This window comes from Chiloscyllium plagiosum, unplaced genomic scaffold (assembly GCF_037043375.1).
Source record: "Chiloscyllium plagiosum isolate Xiang-an unplaced genomic scaffold, Cpla_swu_hap1 HiC_scaffold_30, whole genome shotgun sequence".
In the NCBI taxonomy this organism is placed as follows: Eukaryota; Metazoa; Chordata; class Chondrichthyes; order Orectolobiformes; family Hemiscylliidae; genus Chiloscyllium; species Chiloscyllium plagiosum.
Window position 1 is genome coordinate 48,473 of NW_028270168.1, and position 23,269 is coordinate 71,741.

The following is a 23,269-nucleotide window of genomic DNA, read 5'->3' on the forward strand; positions in this document are numbered from 1 at the left end:
ACGTGCATACAGGCACACACACACACCCTTACAGACACACACTCCCACATGCACCCCCTCACAGACCTAAAACACTCTGCACTCACTACACGCACACACACACACACATTTTCTCACACTCACAACCCCCAACCCAGACAGACACACGCACACACAGACAGACAAAGACCCACATGCACACACACATTTTGTGGGGTGAATTTGTACTTGCAGGATTACTTTGTACTTTGCTCAAAAACTGCATGAATTCATGTAAAACTCCGTTATCTCACTTTTTAGATTAGAATCAATCTAAACAACATGGCATAGACAGAGAACACAGGGGGCTAACACCTTCAACATATTGTCTAGCTATCACCATTGTTAACAGCTAACCTGAGAATGCAACGTTTTAAAAAAAGGTTTTGTGATTTACACATGAAAGAAGTGAAACTATCACTGTATTCTAACAGATGAAAGGCTTAACAGACAATCAATTCTTCAATGTATAATTTCAGCTACATCACAATGTAAATTTTTGCTATAAATTCTGTTAGGATTGAGCCTTCCACTACCACCAGATGAAGGAGCAACGCTCCGAAAGCTAGTGTGCTTCCAATTAAACCTGTTGGACTATAATCTGGTGTTGTGTGATTTTTAATTTTTATCATCTTGCATGCCTCAATTTGATCTCCCCTTATTCTTCTAAATTGCAGAGTGTATAGGCCTAAACTGTTCAATCTTTCTTCATATGTGAAACCCTTCATCTCTGGGATCAATCTAGTGGAAACCCCTCTGAACTGTCCCCAATGCCACTATATCTTTGTTCAAATAAGGGGACCAAGACTGTGCACAATACTCCAGGTGCAGTCTCACCTGGAATTATTTGAGATATAATTATTAGTCTCACAGAAAAATGTGAGTTGCTCAGGAAGAGTCAGCATAGATTTATAAAGACGAAATTGTGTTTAATTATGTTGCTGGAGTTTTTAAAGAACTAACAGGCTCCATAAGGGTAATAGTGTTAATGTGGTTTGCATGGATTTCCAGAAGGCGTTTGAAACAGTGCCACACAATAGATTTGTGAGGAAAGTTATAGCTCACACTATAATGTAGCAATGTAGATACAAAGTTGTGATTGCATTAGGAGGAGTACTGCAAGATTATTGCCTGGGGTGGAGTAGTTTAGCTATGAGACTGAATGAGCTTAGGTTGTCTTCTTTAGAGCAGAGAACGTTGAAGAAAGTTTGACTGGGGTGTATAAGATTATGAGGGGCATGGACACAGTAAATAGAAAATTAAATGATGCCCCATAGTTAAAGGATCAATAAAAAAGGGGCATCATTTAAAGGTGAAAGGTCGGCAGTTTATAACAGATTTGAGGAAAAAGTGTATTCACCAAGAATGTGGTGGGAACCTGGAATGTAATGACTGGGAGGGTAATTGAGACTTGAAACCTTACAACATTTAAAAAAACATTTGGATGAGCACTTGAAATATCATACCATTCAAGGCTATGGACTAAGTACTGGAAATTGGGACGAGTGTAGGTTTAGAGTACAGGATGTTCTGATATAAAGTGACAGTTGTTCCTCTGTAACCGCACGCTATGGAAAACAGCTACAGAAAATCGCGCTTTCGAAGATGGCTATAGAAAATCACTATACCCGTAGAGTTAGAAGGTTTGTGTTATCCACACCGTCCACAATTCATCAGTCACGTTATAGCCAATTCACATTGACGAAATGCACATTTTACCAGAAGGACCTGTAGTTTTTGTCGGTGCAGACTTGATGGGACGAAAGGTATCTTCCGTCCTATATGATTCTATGAAAATTGGCCATGATAGGAAGCAAAGTATGGGTAAATGGATATTTTCTGGGCTGGAGGAAGGTTTGAAGTAGCGTTACCTCGACCTTTCCTGATATTTATTAATGATCTGGATCTCTGTGTACAGGGGACAGTTTCAAAGTTACAGATGACATGAACTGTAAGGAGTACAGTGTCAAACAACAAAAGAATATTGACACGTTGGTGAAGTAAATCGATAGGTGGCAAATGAGGTTCAGTGCAGAGAAATGTGAGGTCCTAGAATCATAGATTTGTACAGCACAAAAACAGACCCTTCGGTCCAATTCATCCATGCCAACCAGATATCCTAAATTAATCTAGTTCTACTTGCCAGGATTTAGCCTGCATTCCTCTAAACCCTTCCTATTCATATACCATCCAGATGCCTTTTCAACGCTGTAATTGTACATGTCTCCATCACTTCCTCTGGCAGCTTATTCCATACACACACCACCCTCTGTGTGAAAAAAGTTGACTCTCGGGTCCCATTTATATCTTTCCCCTCTCACCTTAAACCTACGCCTCTAGTTTTGGACTTCACCCATCCTGGGAAAAATCTTTGCTGTTCACCCTCTCCATTCCCCGTCATGATTTTATAGACCTCTATAAGGTCACTCCTCAAATTCCGACACTCCAAGGAAAATAGCCGCAGACTTTTCAGCGGCTCTAGCACAAACCCTCCGGTCCCAGCAACATCCTTGTAAATCTTTCCTGCACCCTTTCTAGTTTAACAGCATCTTCCCTATAGCAGGGAGACCAGACTTGAATACACTATTCCAAAGGTGGCCTAACCAATGTCCTGTACATTCGCAGCATGACATCCCAACATGTATGCTCACTGCACTGACCAATAAAGTTAATGCACTTTTTCAGAAAGAATAATGAAAAACAATATAAAATAGGGGGTACAATTCCAAAATTCTGCAGGAGCGAAGAGTCCTGAGTGTTTGCATGTATATGCACAGATCATTAAGGATCGCAGGAGAGGTGGGGAGGTCAGTTAATAAAGCGTACAGTGTCCTCACCTTTAAAGTACAAATGAAAGGGGTTGATGTTGAATTTTTACACGACACTTGTTAGACCTCAGGCTGGAATATTGTTTACAGTTGTGACATATTATAGGAAGGATGTGTACCTGTTGGAGAGAGTGTAGAAGCGATTTACAAGAATGGTTTCCAGAATAAGAAATTTCACTGAAGATAGATTGAAGAAGTCTGATTACTTTTGTTGGAGAGAAGAAGAATGAGCGAGCATGTGATTGAGGTTTTGAAAATCATGAATGGACTTGATAGAGTAGATAAGGAGAAGTTGTTCCTGTGCATAAAAGAAACAAATAAGAGAGGGCATAGATTTAAAATGATGTTCATAGAAATGAGAATGATGTGAAAAAAATCTTTTCACATGGCAAATGGATAAGGCATGGAATGCACTACCTAGAAATATGGTGGAAGCAGACTTAATTGAGGTACTTGAGAGCAAGGACTGATTGTTGGATTGAAATAGTGCACAAAGGTTTGCGGTAAAAGCAGGAAATTGGCGTGAGGTAATAATGTTTATTTGAATAGCTGTTGCAGAAATGATGGCCAGTTGCCTTCCTTCTGTGCCATAACGTTTCTGTGAGTCTGTATCAGAGGTAGACAGGGAAGTGGAGTTAAGGCCACAATCAGGTTTACCATGAACTTATTAAATATATAACACCTTGAAGGTAGATACTGCCAAAGAACATTTTCAAACAAAATAACGTGATGAATTAATCGATGCGTTATTAATTTCTTGTTAAAATTTATGGAACTTCAGAAATGTAAGCAGTAGAATGTAGTAATTTAAAAGTAATGTAATTTAGAATTATAGATGTTTAAAACATAAGAGGATATTTGGCCCATCATGTCTGTACTGGTCATCAAAGAACCAATTACATTAATCCTATTTTCCAACTTAAGTCCCATACCCCTGAAGGCTATGGCAACGCAAGCGAATATCTAAATGCTGCTTAAATATTACAAGAGTTTCTGACCCAGTGACCATTTTGGGCAGAATTCCAAGCTCCCATCACTCAGTGAAAATATTTCACCTTGAATCTCTTCAGCTTCTTACTTTAAATCTAAGTCCTTTGGTTACTGACTCTTCCAATAATGGAAAACATGCCTTCCTACCCAACCTATCTATGCCCTTCAGTATGTTATACACCTCTAACTGGCTCCTTCACAACCTTCACCGCTCCAAGGAAAATAGCCTGAAACCTATCCAATCTTCCCTCTTAGCTCAGACCGGGAGAAAGTGAGGACTGCAGATGCTGGAGATCAGAACTGAAAAATGTGTTGCTGGAAAAGCGCAGCAGGTCAGGCAGCATCCAAGGAGCAGGAGAATCGATGTTTCGGGCGTAAGTCGATTCTCCTGCTCCTTGGATGCTGCCTGACCTGCTGCACTTTTCCAGCAACACATTTTTCAGCTCTTAGCTCAGACCCTCTAGCCAGATAGCATCATGGCCAAACTCTTTTGCACCCTCTAGTGTAGTCATAGCCTTTCTATAATGTGGTCACCAGAACTGTGCGCCATACTTAAGTTATAGCCAAAGTGTCATACAGCACAGAAAGAAACTCTTCGGTCCAACTCGTCCATGCTGGCTAAGTTTCCCAAAATAAACTAGTCCCACTTGCCTGCGTTTAGCCCCTATCGCTGTAAGCCCTTCCTATTCATGGACCTATCCAAATGTCTTTTAAATGTTGTACCTGTACTTGCATGCCCCTCAGGTCCCTTTTAAATCTTTCTCCTCTCACCTTAAAAATATCTCCTCTAGTTTTGAACTCACCCTCCAAGGAAGAGAGATTTGCTATTCACCTTATCTTTGCCCTGATGATTTTATAAACCTCTATAAGATCACCTCCATCTCCGACTCGCGAGTGAAAAAGTCCCAGCCTATCCTTATAACTCAAACCCTTCAGTCCTGGCAACACCCTGTTAAATCTCTGAACCCTCTCCAATTTAGTAATATCCTTCCTATAGCAGGGTGACCAGAATTATACATGCTACTCCAAAAATGGCCTCACCAATAACCTGTCCATCCGTTATACTAGATGATCTGAGCAATGAAGGCAAGTGTGCTAAACGACTTCTTAATAAGACCATAAGACATAGGAGCAGAAATTAGGCCATTTGGCCTATCAAATCTGCTCTGCCATTCAGTCATGGCTGACAGGCTTTTCAACCCCATTTTCTCACTTTCTCCCCGTAACCTTTGATCCTCTTGGCAATCAAGAACTTATCTGTCTCTGTTTTAAATGTACTCAATGACCTGGCCTCCACAGCCTTCTGTGGCAATAAATTCCACAGATTCACCGCTGCCTGGGTAAAGAAGTTTCTCCTCCTCTCTGTTCTAAAAGGTCTTCACTTTACTCTAAGGCAGTGTCTCTTGAGTCCTCGTTTCTCCTGCCAGTGGAAACAACTTCCCAACATCCGCTTTGTCCAGGCAGTTCAGTATTCTGTAAGTTTCAATCAGATTCCTCCTCATTTTTCTAAACTTCATCAAGTATAGTCCCAGAGTCCTTAAAAGTTCTTCATATGTTAAGCCTTTCATTTCTGGGAGATGCATCCTTCCAGAGATATGGGGCCCAACATTGCTCACAGTACTCTAAATGTAGTCTGACCAGAGCCTTATGTAACCTCAGAAGTACATCCCTGCTTTTATATTCTCAAGCTGAATGACGACATTGTATTTGCCTTCCTAATTACTGACTCATAGAGTCATAGAGATGTGCAGCATGGAAACAGACCCTTCTGTCCAACCCGTCCATGCCGACCAGATATCCCAACCCAATCTAGTCCCGTCTGCCAGCACCGGCCCATATCCCTCCAAACCCTTCCTATTCATATACTCATCCAAATGCCTCTTAAATGTTGCCTCCACCACATCCTCTGGCAGCTCATTCCATACACGTACCACCTTCTGTGTGAAAATGTTGCCCCTTAGGTCTCTTTTATATCTTTCCCCTCTCACCCTAAACCTATGCCCTCTAATTCTGGACTCCCCGACCCCAGGGAAAAGACTTTGCCTATTTATCCTATCCATGCCCCTCATAATTTTGTAAACCTCTATAAGGTCACCCCTCAGCTTCCGACGCTCCAGGGAAAACAGCCCCAGCCTGTTCAGCCTCTCCCTGTAGCTCAGATTCTCCAACCCTGGCAACATCCTTGTAAATCTCCTCTGAACCCTTTCAAGTTTCACAACATCTTTCTGATAGGAAGGAGACCAGAATTGCACACAATATTCCAACAGTGGCCTAACCAATGTCCTGTACAGCCGCAACATGACCTCCCAACTCCTGTAGCTGAAAATGTGTTGCTGGAAAAGCGCAGCAGGTCAGGCAGCATCCAAGGAACAGGAGAATCGACGTTTCGGGCATAAGCCCTTCTTCAGGAATCCTAAAGAAGGGCTTATGCCCGAAACGTCGATTCTCCTGTTCCTTGGATGCTACCTGACCTGCTGTGCTTTTCCAGCAACACATTTTCAGCTCTGATCTCCAGCATCTGCAGTCCTCACTTTCTCCTCCCAACTCCTGTACTCAATACTCTGACCAATAAAGGAAAGCATACCAAACGTCTTCTACACTATCCTATCTACCTGCGACTCCACTTTCAAGGAGCTATGAACCTGCACTCCATGGTCTCTTTGTTCAGCAACACTCCCTAGGACCTTACCATTAAGTGTATAAGTCCTGCTAAGATTTGCTTTCCCAAAATGCAGCACCTCGCATTTATCTGAATTAAACTCCGACTCAACCTGCAAGTTTACCTTACAAGAAACCTGGATTAGGACTTCCAAGTCACTTTGCACTATCCTGTCTACCTGTGATGCAGATTTCAAAAAAACATGTACCTGAACCCATAGGTCTCTCTGTTCGACCATGTTACCCAGTGCGAAAGTGAGGACTGCAAATGCTGGAGATCAGAGTCAAGATTAGAGTGGTGCTAGAAAAACATAGCAGGTCAGGCAGCATCCGAGGAGCAGGAAAATCGACGTTTCGGGCAGGAGCCCTACCATTAACTGTATAAGTCCTGCTCTTGTTTGTTTTACCGAAATGCATTATCTTGCATTTATACATTTTAGACTCCACCTGTCACTCCTCAGCCTATTGGCGCAGTTGGTCTTGCTCCGTTTGTAATCTTAAGTAACTTTCTTCAATGTGGACTATACCAATTTTGGTGTTATCCACAAGCTTACTAACCATGCCTCCTAATTGTGTATATAAATTACAAACAAAAGTGGACTCTCTACTTCCCTGTGGAACACTCCTGGTCATAGGCCTCAAGTCCGAAAAACAACCCTCAACCACTACCACCTGTCTTGCACCGTCAAACCAATTTTGTATCCAGTTAGCAAGCTCTTCCTGAATCCCATATGATCTAACTTTTTACTAATTAGTCTACCATAAGGAACCTTGTCAAAGGCTTTACTAAAGTCTGTGTCAACAACGTCTACTGCTAAAAATGTAATTTGAATATATTTGCTCTTGAAATGCTGGTGATTATCAGATTTTCTCAAAAATTTATCCAGTTCTCTGTCACTATTTTAGTACCCAGAGTTTTAATAGCGATATTTTCACATTGCCTATTTAGTATAATGATAGCATTTACAAATACTCTTTTTTAATGTTTTGTGATATTCCCTATTACCTCAAAGCCTTCTGATAGAGAGCTCCTCCCTATCCAGCTTTACCCTTATCAGCACCATCTCCTTTATTTAGCTTCATCCAGTTTTCCAACCTTACCTGATTGTCCCTGATCTCTCTTTGATCTTGGCTGTACTCAATGACATGCCCTTATTGCATAATTCTCTCGTTCACTTGTATGTCATAATCTGGTCTCTGCCATAAACTTATTTTCTTCATTATAACCTGATGAAAAAATGCTGTTAATAAATGTTATGCTTAAATTACAAAAGAAATGATAGCACACTTGATTTTCTATTTCTGTAGATTTGGAATGTACATACCTTTGTTTCGATTGAATAATGATCTGAAGAAATCAAACTTGCCGCCATCTGTGGCTAATATAGGTCCCAATGAGACAGAAACAGCAGTTGGAAGAAGGAAAGATTGCTTAACAGTTTTAAAGGAAACATGGAAGCATCATACTAATCAAATGTACAGCATAAACACCATGCCAACTCATGCATGCTGCTTGTCTCCAGACTTGATCAGAAATGAAGTTGAACATTTGAAATTAGATTTCAACTGGCGCATGAAAGAAGTTCTGGTCAATGCGATGCTGAGTGCGTATTACATAGCCTTTGTTCCTGTTTGGTTTATAAAGGTAAGTAATAAATATAAAATGCAAAGGCGTAATATCTTAAGCTATTCATCAGGCTGTTATTGCAGATATATAGCTTTATTTGCATTATTTGCGAACAATTTTTCCACCATTTTGCTGAAAATTAACAAGAAATTCAAAATGAGCAGCACAAAGTCTTTAGATCTTTAACTTTGAATGTGGTTTTCATTTTCTGAGGTCGTTGATGGCATCCACCCCTCTCAGGAGGGAAAGAATGGATTGTACCCAGGGTATATGTCACTTATGGAATAAACATTGTCTGTTGTAGCCGTAAAAGCTGACTTATGAGTGGCAGTCCCTTCTGCAGCTGGCCCAATGTCATAAAAATGTGTTTTTCTTCTGATTGGCTTTCGTCTCTGCTATCTGACGTTCCTTTGTCCTCTGCTTTTGCTACATCCTTTGAGACTGCTTATCTGTAGGCAGTCCAGTCAACATGCACTTGTCATGCATTGGGCAGAGTTTTCAGAGCCCAAAAAGGCGCAAACGCTAGAGAAAACAAGAGTAATTAGGAGAACTAAAACAGGATACGAAAGCATACTGGCAAGTAAAATAAAGGAAAATCCTAAAATGTTTTGCAGGTATATTAAAAGTAAAAGGATAATGAGGGAAGGACAAAGGAAGGCTTGAAAGTAGATAAATCCCCAGGGCTGGATGAAATGTGCCCCAGGTTATTGAGCAAGACAAAAGGGGCAAAAGCAGGAACACACCTGCAAAAATGTTCAGTTCCTCGCTGGTCACATGAGAGGTGCTGGAGGACAGCTAATGTGGTTCAGTTATTCAAGAAAGTAGCAAAGGGTAAACCAGGAAACCATAACCACAGTCTAACCTTAGTGCAAGCAATTCCGAGAGACGGAATTACTCTGTTTGAAAAGGCAGGAATTAATCAAGAACAGTTAGCAAAGGTTTGTTCAGGGGAGGTCATGTCTGACCAACTTCATTGAATTTTTGAAGAGGTGACCAGGTGTGTGGATGAGGGCAAGCTTTTGATGAACAAGGCTTTTGATATGGACCTGTATGGGATACTGATAGCAAAGATAAGAACCCATAGGAACCAAGGGCATTTGGCAATTTAGTTCATAACTGCCTGATTGGCAGGAAGCAGATGATTGAAGGTTCAGGGGTGTTAGGTTCCACAAGGTTCAGTGTTGGGGTCCTTGCTATTTGTAGTTTACATAAATGGTTCAGACTTGAATGTAAGAAGGTTGATCAGTAAGTTCATTTACAATACAAATATTGGTAGGATGATAAATAGGAGGGGATAGCCTTAGATGGCAAGAGGATACAGATGGGCTGATCAGTGGCAAATGGAATTTAATCCAGATAAATGTAAGGTGATGCACTTGGGCATAACAAACAAGGTAAGGGAATACATGATGAGCAATAGGATCTTGGGAGGCACTAAGGATCAAAGGGACCTGATGTGCATGTATACTCACCTCAAGTTATCAGGACAGGTGGGCAAGATGGTTAGTTGGGGCAAAAGAGTTTAAGAGCAGTGAATTTATGCTGGAACTGTATAAAACATTGGTTAGGTATTGTGTGCAATACTGGAATCCACATTATAGGAGTGAAGTGGTAACACTGGAGACAGTGCAGAGGAGACTTACCAGGATGTTGCCTCGGCTGGAGAGTTTTATTTATGAAGAGAGATTGGATAAACTGGGGTTATTTTACTTGAAGCACAGGAGATTGAGAGGGGACATAAATGAGATGTATAAAATTATGAGGGGCATGGATAGGGCATATAGGGAGAAATTTTCCCCTTTGATGGAGGGATCAATGACTGGGGGCATATATTTAAGATAGGAGGCAGAAGGTTTAGAGAAGAGGTGAGGAAAAATCACTTTCACCCAGAGGTTGATGGGAATCTGGAACTCACAACTTGTAAGAATGGTAGAGGCATAAACTCTCATAACACTTAAGAAGCATTCAGATGTGCGCTTGCAATGTCAACACATTGAAAGTTTTGGGCCAAGTGCGGGAAAACAGGATTGGAATAGTTTGAGGTTGTTTTTGATCACTGCAGACTCAATGGGCCAAAGGGCATTTTCTGAGTGCAGATCTCTATGACTTTTAAGAGGGAGAGATAAAGAATAGAGGAAGAAAGGTGAAATAGCCATGGTAATTTAGGGTTTAGTTGTGCTAAAAAAGGGGAAGTAATCAAAAGAGTAGTATACAGCCATTGTCTACCTAAAAGTCGAAATCCAAAAGTGAGATTCTGAGAATGTACAGTGGAAAAGGCAGGAACTTAAGGTTGGTTTTGTATACAGTAAAGCAAGCTAACACAAACTGCAAAGTAGAAATCAAAACAGAAACTAGACAAAGGAAAATCTGTGTGGTGCAAGCATCACTTGCCATTTGTTAGCCCAAACTGGAATATTGTCCAGGTTTTGCTGCATTTGATACTGGCTACTTCAGTATCAGAGGAGTCATGAATAATTCTGAACACTGCAGTCATCAGCGCATATCCCCACTTTTCACCTGACGAAAAAAGCAAAAAGCTGATGAAGCAGCTGAAGGTGGTTTCGCTTACTACACTACCTTTAGTTAGTAACAAAATCCTGCAGAGATGTCCTGGAGCTGAATTGACTCACCTTCATCAATCACAACCATCTTCCTCTGTCCAAGGTGTGTCTCCAACCAGCAGAGATTTCCCAGATTCTCATTGACTCTAGTTTTGCTTGACCTTTTCGATAACACACTTGGTCTGATTTGGCATTGATGTCAAGTGCAGTCACTCTCACCTCACCTTTGGAATTTAGCTCTTTTGTCCATGTATGAACTAAGGCTGTAATGAGGTTAGAAGCTGGATCACCCTGGTGGAACCCAACTTGATTGTCACTGAGCAGTTTGATGCTTAACCAGTGCTCCTTAATACCTCTGTTGATAACTTCTGTCACTTTACTGATGATTGAGAATAGACTGATAAAGTGGTAATTGGCCAGATTAGATTTGTCCTGCTTTATGTGTGGGTGGTTTTCCACAATGTCAGATAGATGCCAATACTGGAGTTGTACTCGAATAGCTGAGACACATTCTGGAGTGGTGCCAGGGCCCATAGCTTTTACAGCATCCAGTATCTCCAACGGTTAGTTAATGTCATGTGGAATTAACCAGCTTGGCTGAACACTGGTATGTGTGATGCTGGTGACCTCTGGACAATGCAGAAATGGATAATCTACTCAGCACTTGTAGCTGAAGATTGTTGCAAATGCTTCAGTCTTATTTTTTGCACTAAGGTGCTTGGCTGTCTGTCAATTAGGATGGCAATGGTTATGGACCCACCTCCTCCAGTGAGTAATTTATCTCACACAGTTCATGATAACAGCACATGTTCAGCGACCTCTTCTCATTTTGTTCACCTTGCCAACTCCCTGGTGCTCTATGTGAGGTCAAGATGTGTACTCATTACTTACCTTTGTTCTGAAATGCACAAGAAGGTAGTCCCTCAGCCCTGTAAATTTTGCCGAAGGCAGTATCAGGTGCCTCATAGAATTGATCCTTGACGTTTGGGGTGAACTTCACCAAGGAGAAAGTGAGGTCTGCAGATGCTGAAGAAGGGCCTGTGCCCGAAACGTCGAATCTCCTGTTCCCTGGATGCTGCCTGACCTGCTGTGCTGTTCCAGCAATAAAGTTTCAACTGTGAACTTCACCAATGCTTGTTGACAAGCAAGCAGTAAGAAGTCTATCTAAGCATCCTGGGAAGGATTCAATCATTATGAATGGAGATTTTGGCTGCCAAAGCTGTTCCATGTTAATGTAATACCTCTTAGACATTATCCTGCCAGAAGAAATTGTGGTGTTTCTTCTTAAGGGATCTACTTTGAGCACATCTAGAATTTTTTTCCCTGTAGCACAGCAATGGCCACATTGAGCCTTATACGGTCTTTGTCACTCTCAGCTGTCTTTCATGCATCAATAATCTGCAGAAGGTGAACTACAAAGCCCAGAGGCGTGGTCAAGCTTACAAACAAAACTGATATCTTAATTGTTAAGTTTGTCTTGCCTGACACAAATATTAGTGACTCACCTATCGAGAAATGATTATAAATTCCAAGCACCCATTGAACAAGCACGTCATCGCAGGACACAGTTATTTAATGGAGAACTACGCAGTTTGAAGCAGATAGTAGTTATCCAATGAAATATGATAGACCTCTCCCACTGCCAGAAATAATCCATAAGACCATAAGATGTAGGGGCAGAAGTCGGCCATCTGATCTGTTGAGTCTACACCAGTATTCACTGACATCATGGTTGATCTGTTAGTGGTTGTTGTGGAGAAAATATAGAGAATCACCAGGGGACGCAGAGAGTTCTTCAAGAAGTAGGTCTTTTATTTGCAAACAAAAAGCCGTGACACTGAGAAAGCAGATTCTCGAATGCCCATGAACCTCGGGGTTCGTGGATTTTTAAAACTTTTTTATCATGTTTCTGTTAGCTTATCAGCATGTCCAACTATACTAATCAAAGTACCTCACTCTAGCTACACAATAAACCAGTGATGTTAGTTCCCATTATCTCTTTAGTTGTACATTCTACTTAATGTAATTCTGATGTCATGGTTAGATATTTATTGCTAACTCTGCTACAGTGATCTTCCATTCCAGACTAACCTGTCATGATAGATGTTTAGCTATTCCATCTATTACAATAGTCTCCTGTCTCAAGCTGACTCTACTAAACTATTAATTAGATATTTTAATGTTGTGTCCCAAATAGTTATTGCCCCAATCTTGTCACAATGATACTTAACAGAGAAACTTGCTTTATTACTTGTGTTATCTCATCTCACCATACTGACCTTTCAGCCTTAACCTTACTCTGCTAATTGGTGTAAGAGCATTCCACTATTCTTATCCCATCCTGCCTTCCACAGACCACAGATTGCCAGTGGTCTTCATGCTTTATCTCTTTCCATGCTTTCATGTTCTTTATTTTCCATATGGTCAATGCCATTTTCCTGGCTTTTCCCCATAAGCCTTGATTCCCTTGCCAATTAAAAATATGGCTATCCCAACTCTGAATATACTTCAAGACCCAGCTGCTGCAGCCTTCCGTGGTAAAGAATTTTTAATCAGTAAAATGGAAAAGACATCTAGCTCCTTCTGCTCCTATATCTTATGGCATATGTATTAAAGAGACTCCTATATCTTATGGCATATGTATTAAAGAGATTTACCTTTGTATCAGCCATAGTGTAATTTGTGGTTTACAGTTTGCCTATTAATTAATGCATAATTCAATTTGATTTTGATTTGATTGTTAAAGTGAGAGTTAGTTTAAAAAATGAAACCTGTCATTCAAATTTTTTTCCGTTGGGTTATTTGGTAAGCTTCAAATTCTTTTAATTTATCATTTTTTTAATGAGAATCATAACAAGTGCCATGGGACCTTTTAATTCACCAGAAGAGACAGATGGGCTGCAGTTCAACAGCTCATCCAAGAGATGCACCTTCAACAGTGTAGCGCTAGAAATCAGTCTTGATTTCTGTGTTCAAGCCCTGGTATTTGATCCCAGAGTTTTATGACTCAAGGGTGTGAGTGCGAACTGATCCACACCTGAGATGCATGAAGACAGAGTTGCCTGCATCCTGTCAGCCACATTGCCTGTGTTTCAGAGACTGAACACCTTTTTTTTTCCTTAATATAGTCTCTCTTTAAATCAATTTCTGGGTTATGGCCTTAATTATACAAATGCTTCTGAAGTCCAGCTTTATTCCTCATTCAAAAAAATCATATATCACCCAGTACAGTATTTTTCTAAAGTCAGAAGTATCTCTTTTAAGTGCTTTCTTGTTTCTTCTATAACTTATGGATTTTTGTGTCTTTTAACAGAGTACACAATATTACGATAAGAGGTGGTCATGTGAACTTTTTATCTTAGTTTGGGTCAGTACTTGTGTACTATTAACGAGGCATCTATTACCACCATGTTATTGTGACCTGCTACATAAGGCAGCAGCACATTTGGGTAGCTGGCAAAAAGTAGATCCTGCACTCTGTTCTAATGTACTTCAGCATCCGTAAGTAGCATTTTAAAATATCTGCACTTTATATCTTGATTGTTTTTCCTTTTCAGTATTAGGAGATTTCTTTGAAGGAACATTAGTCATGGCATACATTTTTGTATTAAATGCTACAAATTCTTTGATCAGGTGAACAAATTGTCATTGTATAATTCTTATGGCTCTGGACTCAAGTCTTCACCTTATTTATCATGATGACCAAGGGAGTTTTCCAAGGTCAATATGAAAATTCATTTTGATGGGAAAAGATAAAGTAAATTATTACTTTTTAATATGTACATTTTTGTAATCTAGTGTATGAAATAGAAGTAGAAAGAAAGGCATGTTTCAAGAAGACTAGAAGGATTTTGACGTCATTTTGATGTTAAAATGTCAGTTACAGTCATTTTTTGTTGTACTTCAGTTCAGCTCTCTCATCTCAAGACTCAAACATACTGATTGTTTAATGCCCCTATCCATACACCCAATTGTCACCAATTAACCTGTAACCATCCTTAGTTCCATTTCATCTCTGGCATTCCTGTCAGACCCTGCAAGATAATAACAGATTTCCTTTTCTCAAATAAATTAATATATATAATAACTAAAAATGAATAAAACAAAATACAAAACGTCAACAGAGCATGCACAAGAAATAGGATCTACTCCCTCTTAAAATACTTGTGATCTAACCTCCACAACTCTTTGGGTTAGCAGAGCAGGTCAGACAGCATCCGAGGAGCAGGCGAGTAGGACTTTTGCCCGAAACATCAACTCTTCTGCTTCTCAGATGCTGCCTGACCTGCTGTGCTTTTCCAGCACCACACTCTCAACTCTAATCTCCAGCATCTGCAGTCCTCACTTTCGCCAATTCCCTGCGTTAGGCGATTCTCGACAATCACCATTCTGAATGAAGAAATTCCTTTGTATCTCAGTTTTAAATGAGTGCCCCCTCATTCTATAACTACGTTTGAGATTCACCCAGTAGTGGAAACATCTTCTCAACAGCCACCCTATAAAAGTGAGAATTTTGTATGTTTCAATAAGATCACCCCTCACTCTTCTAAACTCTAACAATACAGCTCAGAACAGGCCCTTCAGCCCTCAATGTTGCACCGACCTGTGAACTAATTAAGCCAATCACCCTTCACTATCTCATCATCATCCATGTGCTTATCCAAGGACTGTTTAAATGCCCCTAATGTGGCTGATTTAACTACATTGGCAGGCAGGGCATTCCACACCCTTACCACTCTCTGAGTAAAGAACCTGCCTCTGACATCTGTCTTAAATCTATCACTCCTTAATTTGCAAAGTAGACAAGTCCCCTGGGCCAGATGGGATTTTTCCATAATTCTCTGGGAAGCTGGGGAGGAGATGGCCAAGCCTTTGGCCTTGATATTGAGTCGTCATTGTCTACAGGTTTAGTACCAAAGGCATGGAGGATTGCAAATGTTGTGCTATTGTTCAAGAAGGGCAGTAGAGATGACCCAGGTAATTATAGACCAGTGAGCCTTATGTCTGTTAGAGGAAAAGTTTTGGAAAGGATTATAAGAGATAGGATTTATAATCATTTAGCAAGCAACAATTTGATTGGAAATAGTCAACATGGATTCATCAAAGGCAGGTCGTGTCTCATAAACCTCCGTTTTTTGAGAAGGTGACCAAGCATGTGGATGAGGGTAGGGCAGTTGACGTGGTGTACATGGACTTCGGTAAAGCCTTTGATAAGGTTCCACATGGTAGGCAGTTGGAGAAAATGCAGAAGCATGGGATTGAAGGTGATTTGGCAGTTTGGATTAGGAACTGACTTTCTGTAAAAAGGCAACAAGTGATAGTTGATGGAAAATATTCAGCCTGGAGTCCAGTTACTAGTGGTGTGCCACAAGGATCTGCTTTGGGACCGCTGCCGTTTGTCATTTTTATAAATGACTTGGACGCAGGATTAAATGGATGGGTTAGTAAGTTTGCAGATGATACTAAAGTCGGTGGAGTGGTGGACAGTGTGGAAGAATGTTGCAGGTTGCAGGGAGACTTGGATAAACTGCAGAATTGGGCTGAGAGATGGCAAATGGAATTCAATGCAGATAAATGTGAGGTGATTCACTTTGGGACGAATAACAGGAAGGCAGAATACTGGGTCAATGGAAAGATTGTTGGTAGTGTGGATGTGCAGAGGGATCTTGGTGTCCATTAACATAGATCCCTGAAAGTTGCTATCCAGGTTGAAAGTGCTGTTAGGAAGTCATACACTGTGTTGGGTTTTATTGGTAGAGAGGTTGAGTTTTGGAGTCGTGATGTCATGCTGCAACTGTACAAAAATCTCCCATAATGACCATCCTGTTCCTTTCATTCCTGCCCAGAATCGATTTGCCAATCCTCTCCTCCACATCCCTGGAACTTTGCGGAGGCCTATAAAACTCCCAGCTGTGTGACCTCTCCTCTCCTGTTTCTAACCTCAGCCCATATCACCTCAGTAGATAAGTCTTCGTCAAAAGGTCTTCCTGCCACTGTTATACTGTCCTTGACTAACAAAGCCACACCTCCCCTCTTTTACCACCTTACCTGATCTTAATGAAAGATCTCAACCCTGGAACCTGCAATATCCATTCCTGACCTTGCTCTATCCATGTCTCTGAAATGGCCACAACATCAAATTCCTAGGTACCTATCCATGCTGCAAGCTCATCTACCTTATTCCAGATATTCCTGTGACCGTGCAATCCTGTACATGTCCTCCCTATTCTCATCTTCCTGTGCACTGGAACTACAACACAGGTTCCTATCCCCCAGCTGAGCTCATTTAAACCCACCCGAATAACACTAGCAAATTTCACACCAGGATATTAGTTCCCCTGTACTTCAAGTGAAGACCATCCTGTTTGTAGAGGTCCCACCTTCCCCAGAATGAGCCTCAATTATCCATAAACCTGAAACCCACCCTCCTGCACCATCCCTGCAGCCATGTGTTCAGCTGATATCTCTCCCTGTTCTTCACCTAGCTATGACATGGCACAGGTAACAATCCAGAGATGACAACTCCGTTTGTTCTCGCTTTCAGCTTCTACCCTAGCTCCCTGAAATCCTGCCTTACATCCCTATCACTCTTTCTACCAATGTGGACCACGAATTTGGGCTGGTTACCCTCTCCCCTCACGACCCCAAAGATACGATCCGAGACATCACAGACCCTGGCACCTGGGAGGCAACAACCAATCGTGGATCTCTTTCATTCCCAGCAAACCTTCTATCTGACCCTCTAACTATTGAGTCCCCAATGAGTAACACTCCCCTCCTTTCCCCCTTCCTTTCTGTGCAACAAGGACAGACTCTGTGCCAGAGACCTGCACCCCACTGCATGCCCCTGATAAGTCGTTTCCCCCCCCCAACAGTATCCAAAACAGTATACTTTTTTCTCAGGGGAACGACCACAGGGATCCCTGCACTGACTGTTTTCTCCCCCTTCTAACTGTTACCCAACATTCTTCGTGCCTTGGAGTAACTACTTCCCTGTAACTCTTATCTATCACAGTCTCTGCCTCCCGAATGATCCGAAGTTCATCCAGCTCCCAGAATTAAGGTGTAATCTCTTGATAAATCAGGTCCTTTATTCCAGGAGTCATAGAGCCTATACTGTGCTGTCATATTCTTCAGCTCACCATGTTGTGCTAAGCATTTATCTTAATCCAAGATAAACCTGATTTACTGCAGTCCACGTGCTTGTCCTGCAATCGCTTAAATGTCCCTAATGTCTCTGACTCTATTATCACCGCTAGCAGTACATTCCATGCACCCACCACTCTCTGCATAAAGAACCTACCTCTGACATCTCACCTATACCTTCCTCTAATCACCTTGAAATTATGATTCCTCGTGACATCCATTTCTGCCCAGGGGCAAAGTCTCTGGCCACCTACTCTATCTATGCCTGTCATTACCTTGCACACCTTTATCAAGTCACCTCTCTTCCTTCTCTCCAATGTGAAAAGCCTGAGCTCACTCAACCTATCTTCATAAGACATGCCCTCCAATCCGGGCAGCATCCTGGTAAATCTCCTCTGCAACCTATCTAAAGCATCTACATCCTTCTTATAATGAGGTGACCAGAACTGGACACAATATCCCAAATGTGGTCTAACTAGGGTTTATAGAATTGCAGCAAAATTTCATGGCTCTTAAACTCAATCCCCCTGATAATGAAAGCCGAAACATCATATGCCTTCTTAACAGCCCTATCAACTTCAGTGGCAACTTTGAGGGATCTGTGTACATGGGCCCCAAGATCCTGCTCCTCCACACTGCCAGGAATCCTGTCTCTAACCTTGTATTCAGCATTCAAATTTGAGCGTGCAAAATGAATCACTTAGCATTTATCCATAGAACATAGAACAATACAGCACAGAACAGGCCCTTCGGCCCACGATGTTGTGCCGAACTTCTAATCTAGATTAAGTACCCATCCATGTACCTATCCAAATGCCGCTTAAAGGTCGCCAATGATTCCGACTCTACCACTCCCACGGGCAGCGCATTCCATGCCCCCACCACTCTCTGGGTAAAGAACCCACCCCTGACATCTCCCCTATACCTTCCACCCTTCACCTTAAATTTATGTCCCCTTGTAACACTCTGTTGTACCCGGGGAAAAAGTTTCTGACTGTCTACTCTATCTATTCCTCTGATCATCTTATAAACCTCTATCAAGTCACCCCTCATCCTTCGCCGTTCCAACGAGAAAAGGCCGAGAACTCTCAACCTATCCTCGTACGACTTCCTCTCCATTCCAGGCAACATCCTGGTAAATCTTCTCTGCACCCTCTCCAAAGCTTCCACATCTTTCCTAAAGTGAGGCGACCAGAACTGCACACAGTACTCCAACTGTGGCCTAACCAAAGTCCTGTACAGCTGCAACATCACTTCACGACTCTTGAATTCAATCCCTCTGCTAATGAACGATAATACTCCATAGGCCTTCTTACAAACTCTATCCACCTGAGTGGCAACCTTCAAAGATCTATGTACATAGACCCCAAGATCCCTCTGTTCCTCCACCTGACTAAGAACCCTACCATTAACCCTGTATTCCGCATTCTTATTTGTTCTTCCAAAATGGACAACCTCACACTTGGCAGGGTTGAACTCCATCTGCCACTCCTCAGCCCAGCTCTGCATCATATCTAAGTCCCTCTGCAGCCGACAACTGCCCTCCTCACTGTCCACAACTCCACCTATCTTCGTATCATCCGCAAATTTACTGACCCACCCTTCGACTCCCTCATCTATAGAACATAGAACATAGAAGAATACAGCGCAGTACAGGCCCTTGGGCCCTCGATGTTGCGCCGATCCAAGCCCACCTAAACTACACTAACCCACTATCCTCCATATACCTATCCAATGCCCTCTTAAATGCCCATAAAGAGGGAGAGTCCACCACTGTTACTGGCAGGGCATTCCATGAACTAACGACTCGCTGAGTGAAGAACCTACCCCTAACATCAGTCCTATATCTACCCCCCCTTAATTTAAAGCTATGCCCCCTTGTAATACCCGACTCAATACGCGGGAAAAGGTTCATACTGTCGACCCTATCTAACCCCCTAATCATCTTGTACACCTCAATCAAGTCACCCCTAAACCTTCTTTTCTCTAGTGAAAACAGCCCCAAGTGCCTCAGTCTTTCCTCATACGATTTTCCTTCCATACCAGGCAACATCCTAGTAAACCTCCTCTGCACCCGTTCCAATGCCTCCACATACTTCCTATAGTATGGCGACCAAAACTGCACACAATATTCCAGATGCGGCCGTACCAGAGTCTTATACAACTGCATCATGACCTCAGGACTCCGGAACTCAATTCCTCTACCAATAAAAGCCAGTACGCCATATGCCTTCCTCACCGCACTATTTACCTGGGTGGCAACTTTCAGAGATCTGTGTACATGGACACCAAGATCCCTCTGCTCATCCACACTACCAAGTATCCGACCATTAGCCCAGTACCCCATCTTTTTGTTATTCTTCCCAAAGTGAATCACCTCGCACTTAGCTACATTGAATTCCATCTGCCACCTTTCTGCCCAGCTCTGCAGCTTCTCTATATCCTGCTGTAACCTGCCACATGCTTCCTCACTGTCAACAACTCCTCCGACTTTCGTATCATCCGCAAACTTGCTCACCCAACCTTCTAACCCCTCTTCCAGGTCATTTATAAAAATGACAAACAGCAATGGTCCCAAAACAGATCCTTGCAGAACACCGCTAGTGACGGCACTCCATGAAGAAACTTTGCCATCAACTACTACCCTCTGTCTTCTTCCATCCAGCCAATTCCTAATCCAAACCTCCAACTCACCCTCAATGCCATATCTCCGTATTTTCTGCAGTAGCCTACCATGGGGAACCTTATCAAACGCCTTACTAAAATCCATATATACCACATCTACCGCTTTCCCCTCATCAACCTCCTTCGTCACCTTTTCAAAGAATTCAATAAGGTTTGTGAGGCACGACTTGCCCTTCACAAAACCATGCTGACTATCCTTGATCACATTATTCCTATCTAGATGTGCATAAATCCTATCCCTTACAATTCTCTCTAAGACTTTGCCCACAACAGAAGTGAGACTCACCGGCCTATAGTTACTAGGGCTATCCCTACTCCCCTTTTTGAACAAGGGAACCACATTTGCTATCCTCCAGTCTTCTGGGACTACTCCTGTAGACAAAGAGGACATAAAAATCAAGGCCAATGGCTCTGCAATCTCCTCCCTTGCTTCCCAGAGAATCCTAGGATAAATGCCATCAGGCCCAGGGGACTTATCTATTTTCACCTTTTCCAGGATTTCCAACACCTCTTCTCTACATACCTCAAAGCCATCCATTCTACTTATTTGTGCCTCAGTATTCTCATCGACAACAATGCCCTGTTCCTGAGTGAATACTGAAGAAAAGTATTCATTCAGTGTCTCCCCAATCTCTTCCGCCTCCACACGCAACTTCCCCCTACTATCCTTGACTGGACCTATTCCTACCCTAGTCATTCTTTTATTCCTAACATACCTATAGAAAGCCTTAGGGTTTTCCCTAATCCTATCTACTAAGGACCTTTCATGTCCCCTCCTTGCTGCTTTTAGCTCTCTCTTCAGGTCCTTCCTGGCTACCCTATAACTCTCAATCGCCCCAATTGAACCTTCACGTCTCATCTTGAGATAGGCCGCCCTCTTCCATTTAACAAGGGATTCCAATTCCTTATTAAACCACGGCTCCCTCGCACGACCCTTTCCTTCCTGCCTGACAGGTACATAATTATCAAGGACACTCAATAGTTGCCCCTTGAACAAGTTCCACATATCATTTACACTCTTGCCTTGGAGTCTACTTTTCCAAGCCACACATCCTAAGTCATGCCTCACCGCATCATAATTTCCCTTACCCCAGCTATAATTCTTGCCCTGTAGTACACACTTATCCCTCTCCATCACGAGTGTAAAAATCACCGAATTATGGTCACTATCCCCAAAGTGCTCACCTACCTCTAATTCTAACACCTGGCCTGGTTCGTTACCCAGAACCAAATCCAGTATGGCCTCACCTCTTGTTGGCCTGTCTACATATTGTGTCAGGAAACTCTCCTGCACACATTGAACAAACACTGACCCATCTAACGAACTTGAGCTATAGCTTTCCCAATCAATATCAGGAAAGTTAAAGTCCCCCATAACAACCACCCTATTACTGTCACTCATCTCCTGAATCACCTTCCCAATCCTTTCTTCAATGATTCTAGGACTATTAGGAGGCCTGTAAAAGACTCCTAACAGGGTGACCTCACCTTTCCTATTCCTAACCTCAGCCCAAACTACCTCAGATGGCAAGTCCTCATCCATCGTCCTTTCCACCGCTGTAATACTATCTTTGACAAGCAATGCCACACCTCCCCCTCTTTTACCCCCACCTCTGACCCTACTAAAACATTTAAATCCCGGAACCTGCAACAGCCAATCCTGTCCCTGTTCTAGCCATGTCTCCGTAATAGCCACAACATCGAAGTCCCAGGTACCAACCAACGCTGCAAGTTCACCTACCTTATTTCGTATACTTCTTGCATTGAAGTATACACACTTCAAGCCACTTCCCTGTTTACAGGCACCCTCCTTGGAAATTGATGCCATGTTCCTCACCTCCCTATACTCCAGGCCCTGCACCCTGAAGCTACAATCTGGGTTCCCATGCCCCTGCCGAGTTAGTTTAAACCCCCCCCAAGAGCACTAGCAAACCTCCCCCCAAGGATACTGGTTCCCCTCAGGTTCAGGTGTAGACCATCCTGTTTATAGAGGTCCCACCGTCCCCAGAAAGAACCCCAGTTATCCAAAAACTGGAACCCCTCCCTCCTGCACCATCCCTGAAGCCACGCATTTAATTGTTCTCTCCCTATTCCTCGGATCTCTATCACGTGGCACGGGTAACAAACCAGAGACAACAACTCTGTTTGTTCTAACTCCAAGCTTCCAACCTAGCTCCCTGAAAGCCTGTCTAACATCCTCAGCACTCCTCCTACCTATGTCGTTGGTGCCAATGTGGACCACGACTTCGGGTTGCTCCCCCTCCCCCTCCAGGACCCGGAAAACACGATCAGAGACATCACGTACCCTTGCACCTGGGAGGCAACATACCAAACGTGAGTCTCTCTCGTTCCCACAAAACCGCCTATCTGTGCCACGAACTATCGAGTCCCCAATTGCTACTGCTCTGCTCTTCTTCACCCTTCCCTTCTGAGTAACGGGGACAGGCTCCGTGCCAGAGACCTGAGCCCCGTTACTTACCCCTGGTAAGTCATCCCCCCCACAAGTATCCAAAACGGTATACTTGTTCTTGAGGGGAATGGCCGCAGGAGGTCCCTGCACTGGCTGCTTCCTCCCAGTCCCCCTCACTGTCACCCATCTATCTGCCATCTTTGGAGTTACTACTTCCCTATAACTCTGATCTATGACCCCCTCTGCCTCCCGAATGATCCGAAGTTCATCCAACTCCAGCTCCAGTTCCCTAACACGGTCTTGGAGGAGCTGGAGATGGGTGCACTTCCTGCAAGTGTAATCGGCA

General features: G+C 42.6%; 1 protein-coding gene across 12 annotated transcripts in view; it reads left to right on the top strand.

Annotated features, from left to right (window-relative positions):
- tmem39b (transmembrane protein 39B) overlaps nt 1–23,269 on the top strand; it is a 137,339-nt gene that overhangs the window by 41,463 nt on the left and 72,607 nt on the right. For all 12 annotated transcript variants that reach the window (XR_015752107.1, XR_015752106.1, XR_015752108.1 and 9 more), the window contains exons 5-6: nt 7,803–8,139; nt 13,996–14,183. Coding sequence is in view for 9 of the 12 variants with exons in the window: in XM_087976641.1 (XP_087832767.1) it covers nt 7,803–8,139; nt 13,996–14,183 (525 nt within the window). In the remaining 3 variants the exon portion in view is untranslated. The remainder of the gene's footprint in view (nt 1–7,802; nt 8,140–13,995; nt 14,184–23,269) is intronic.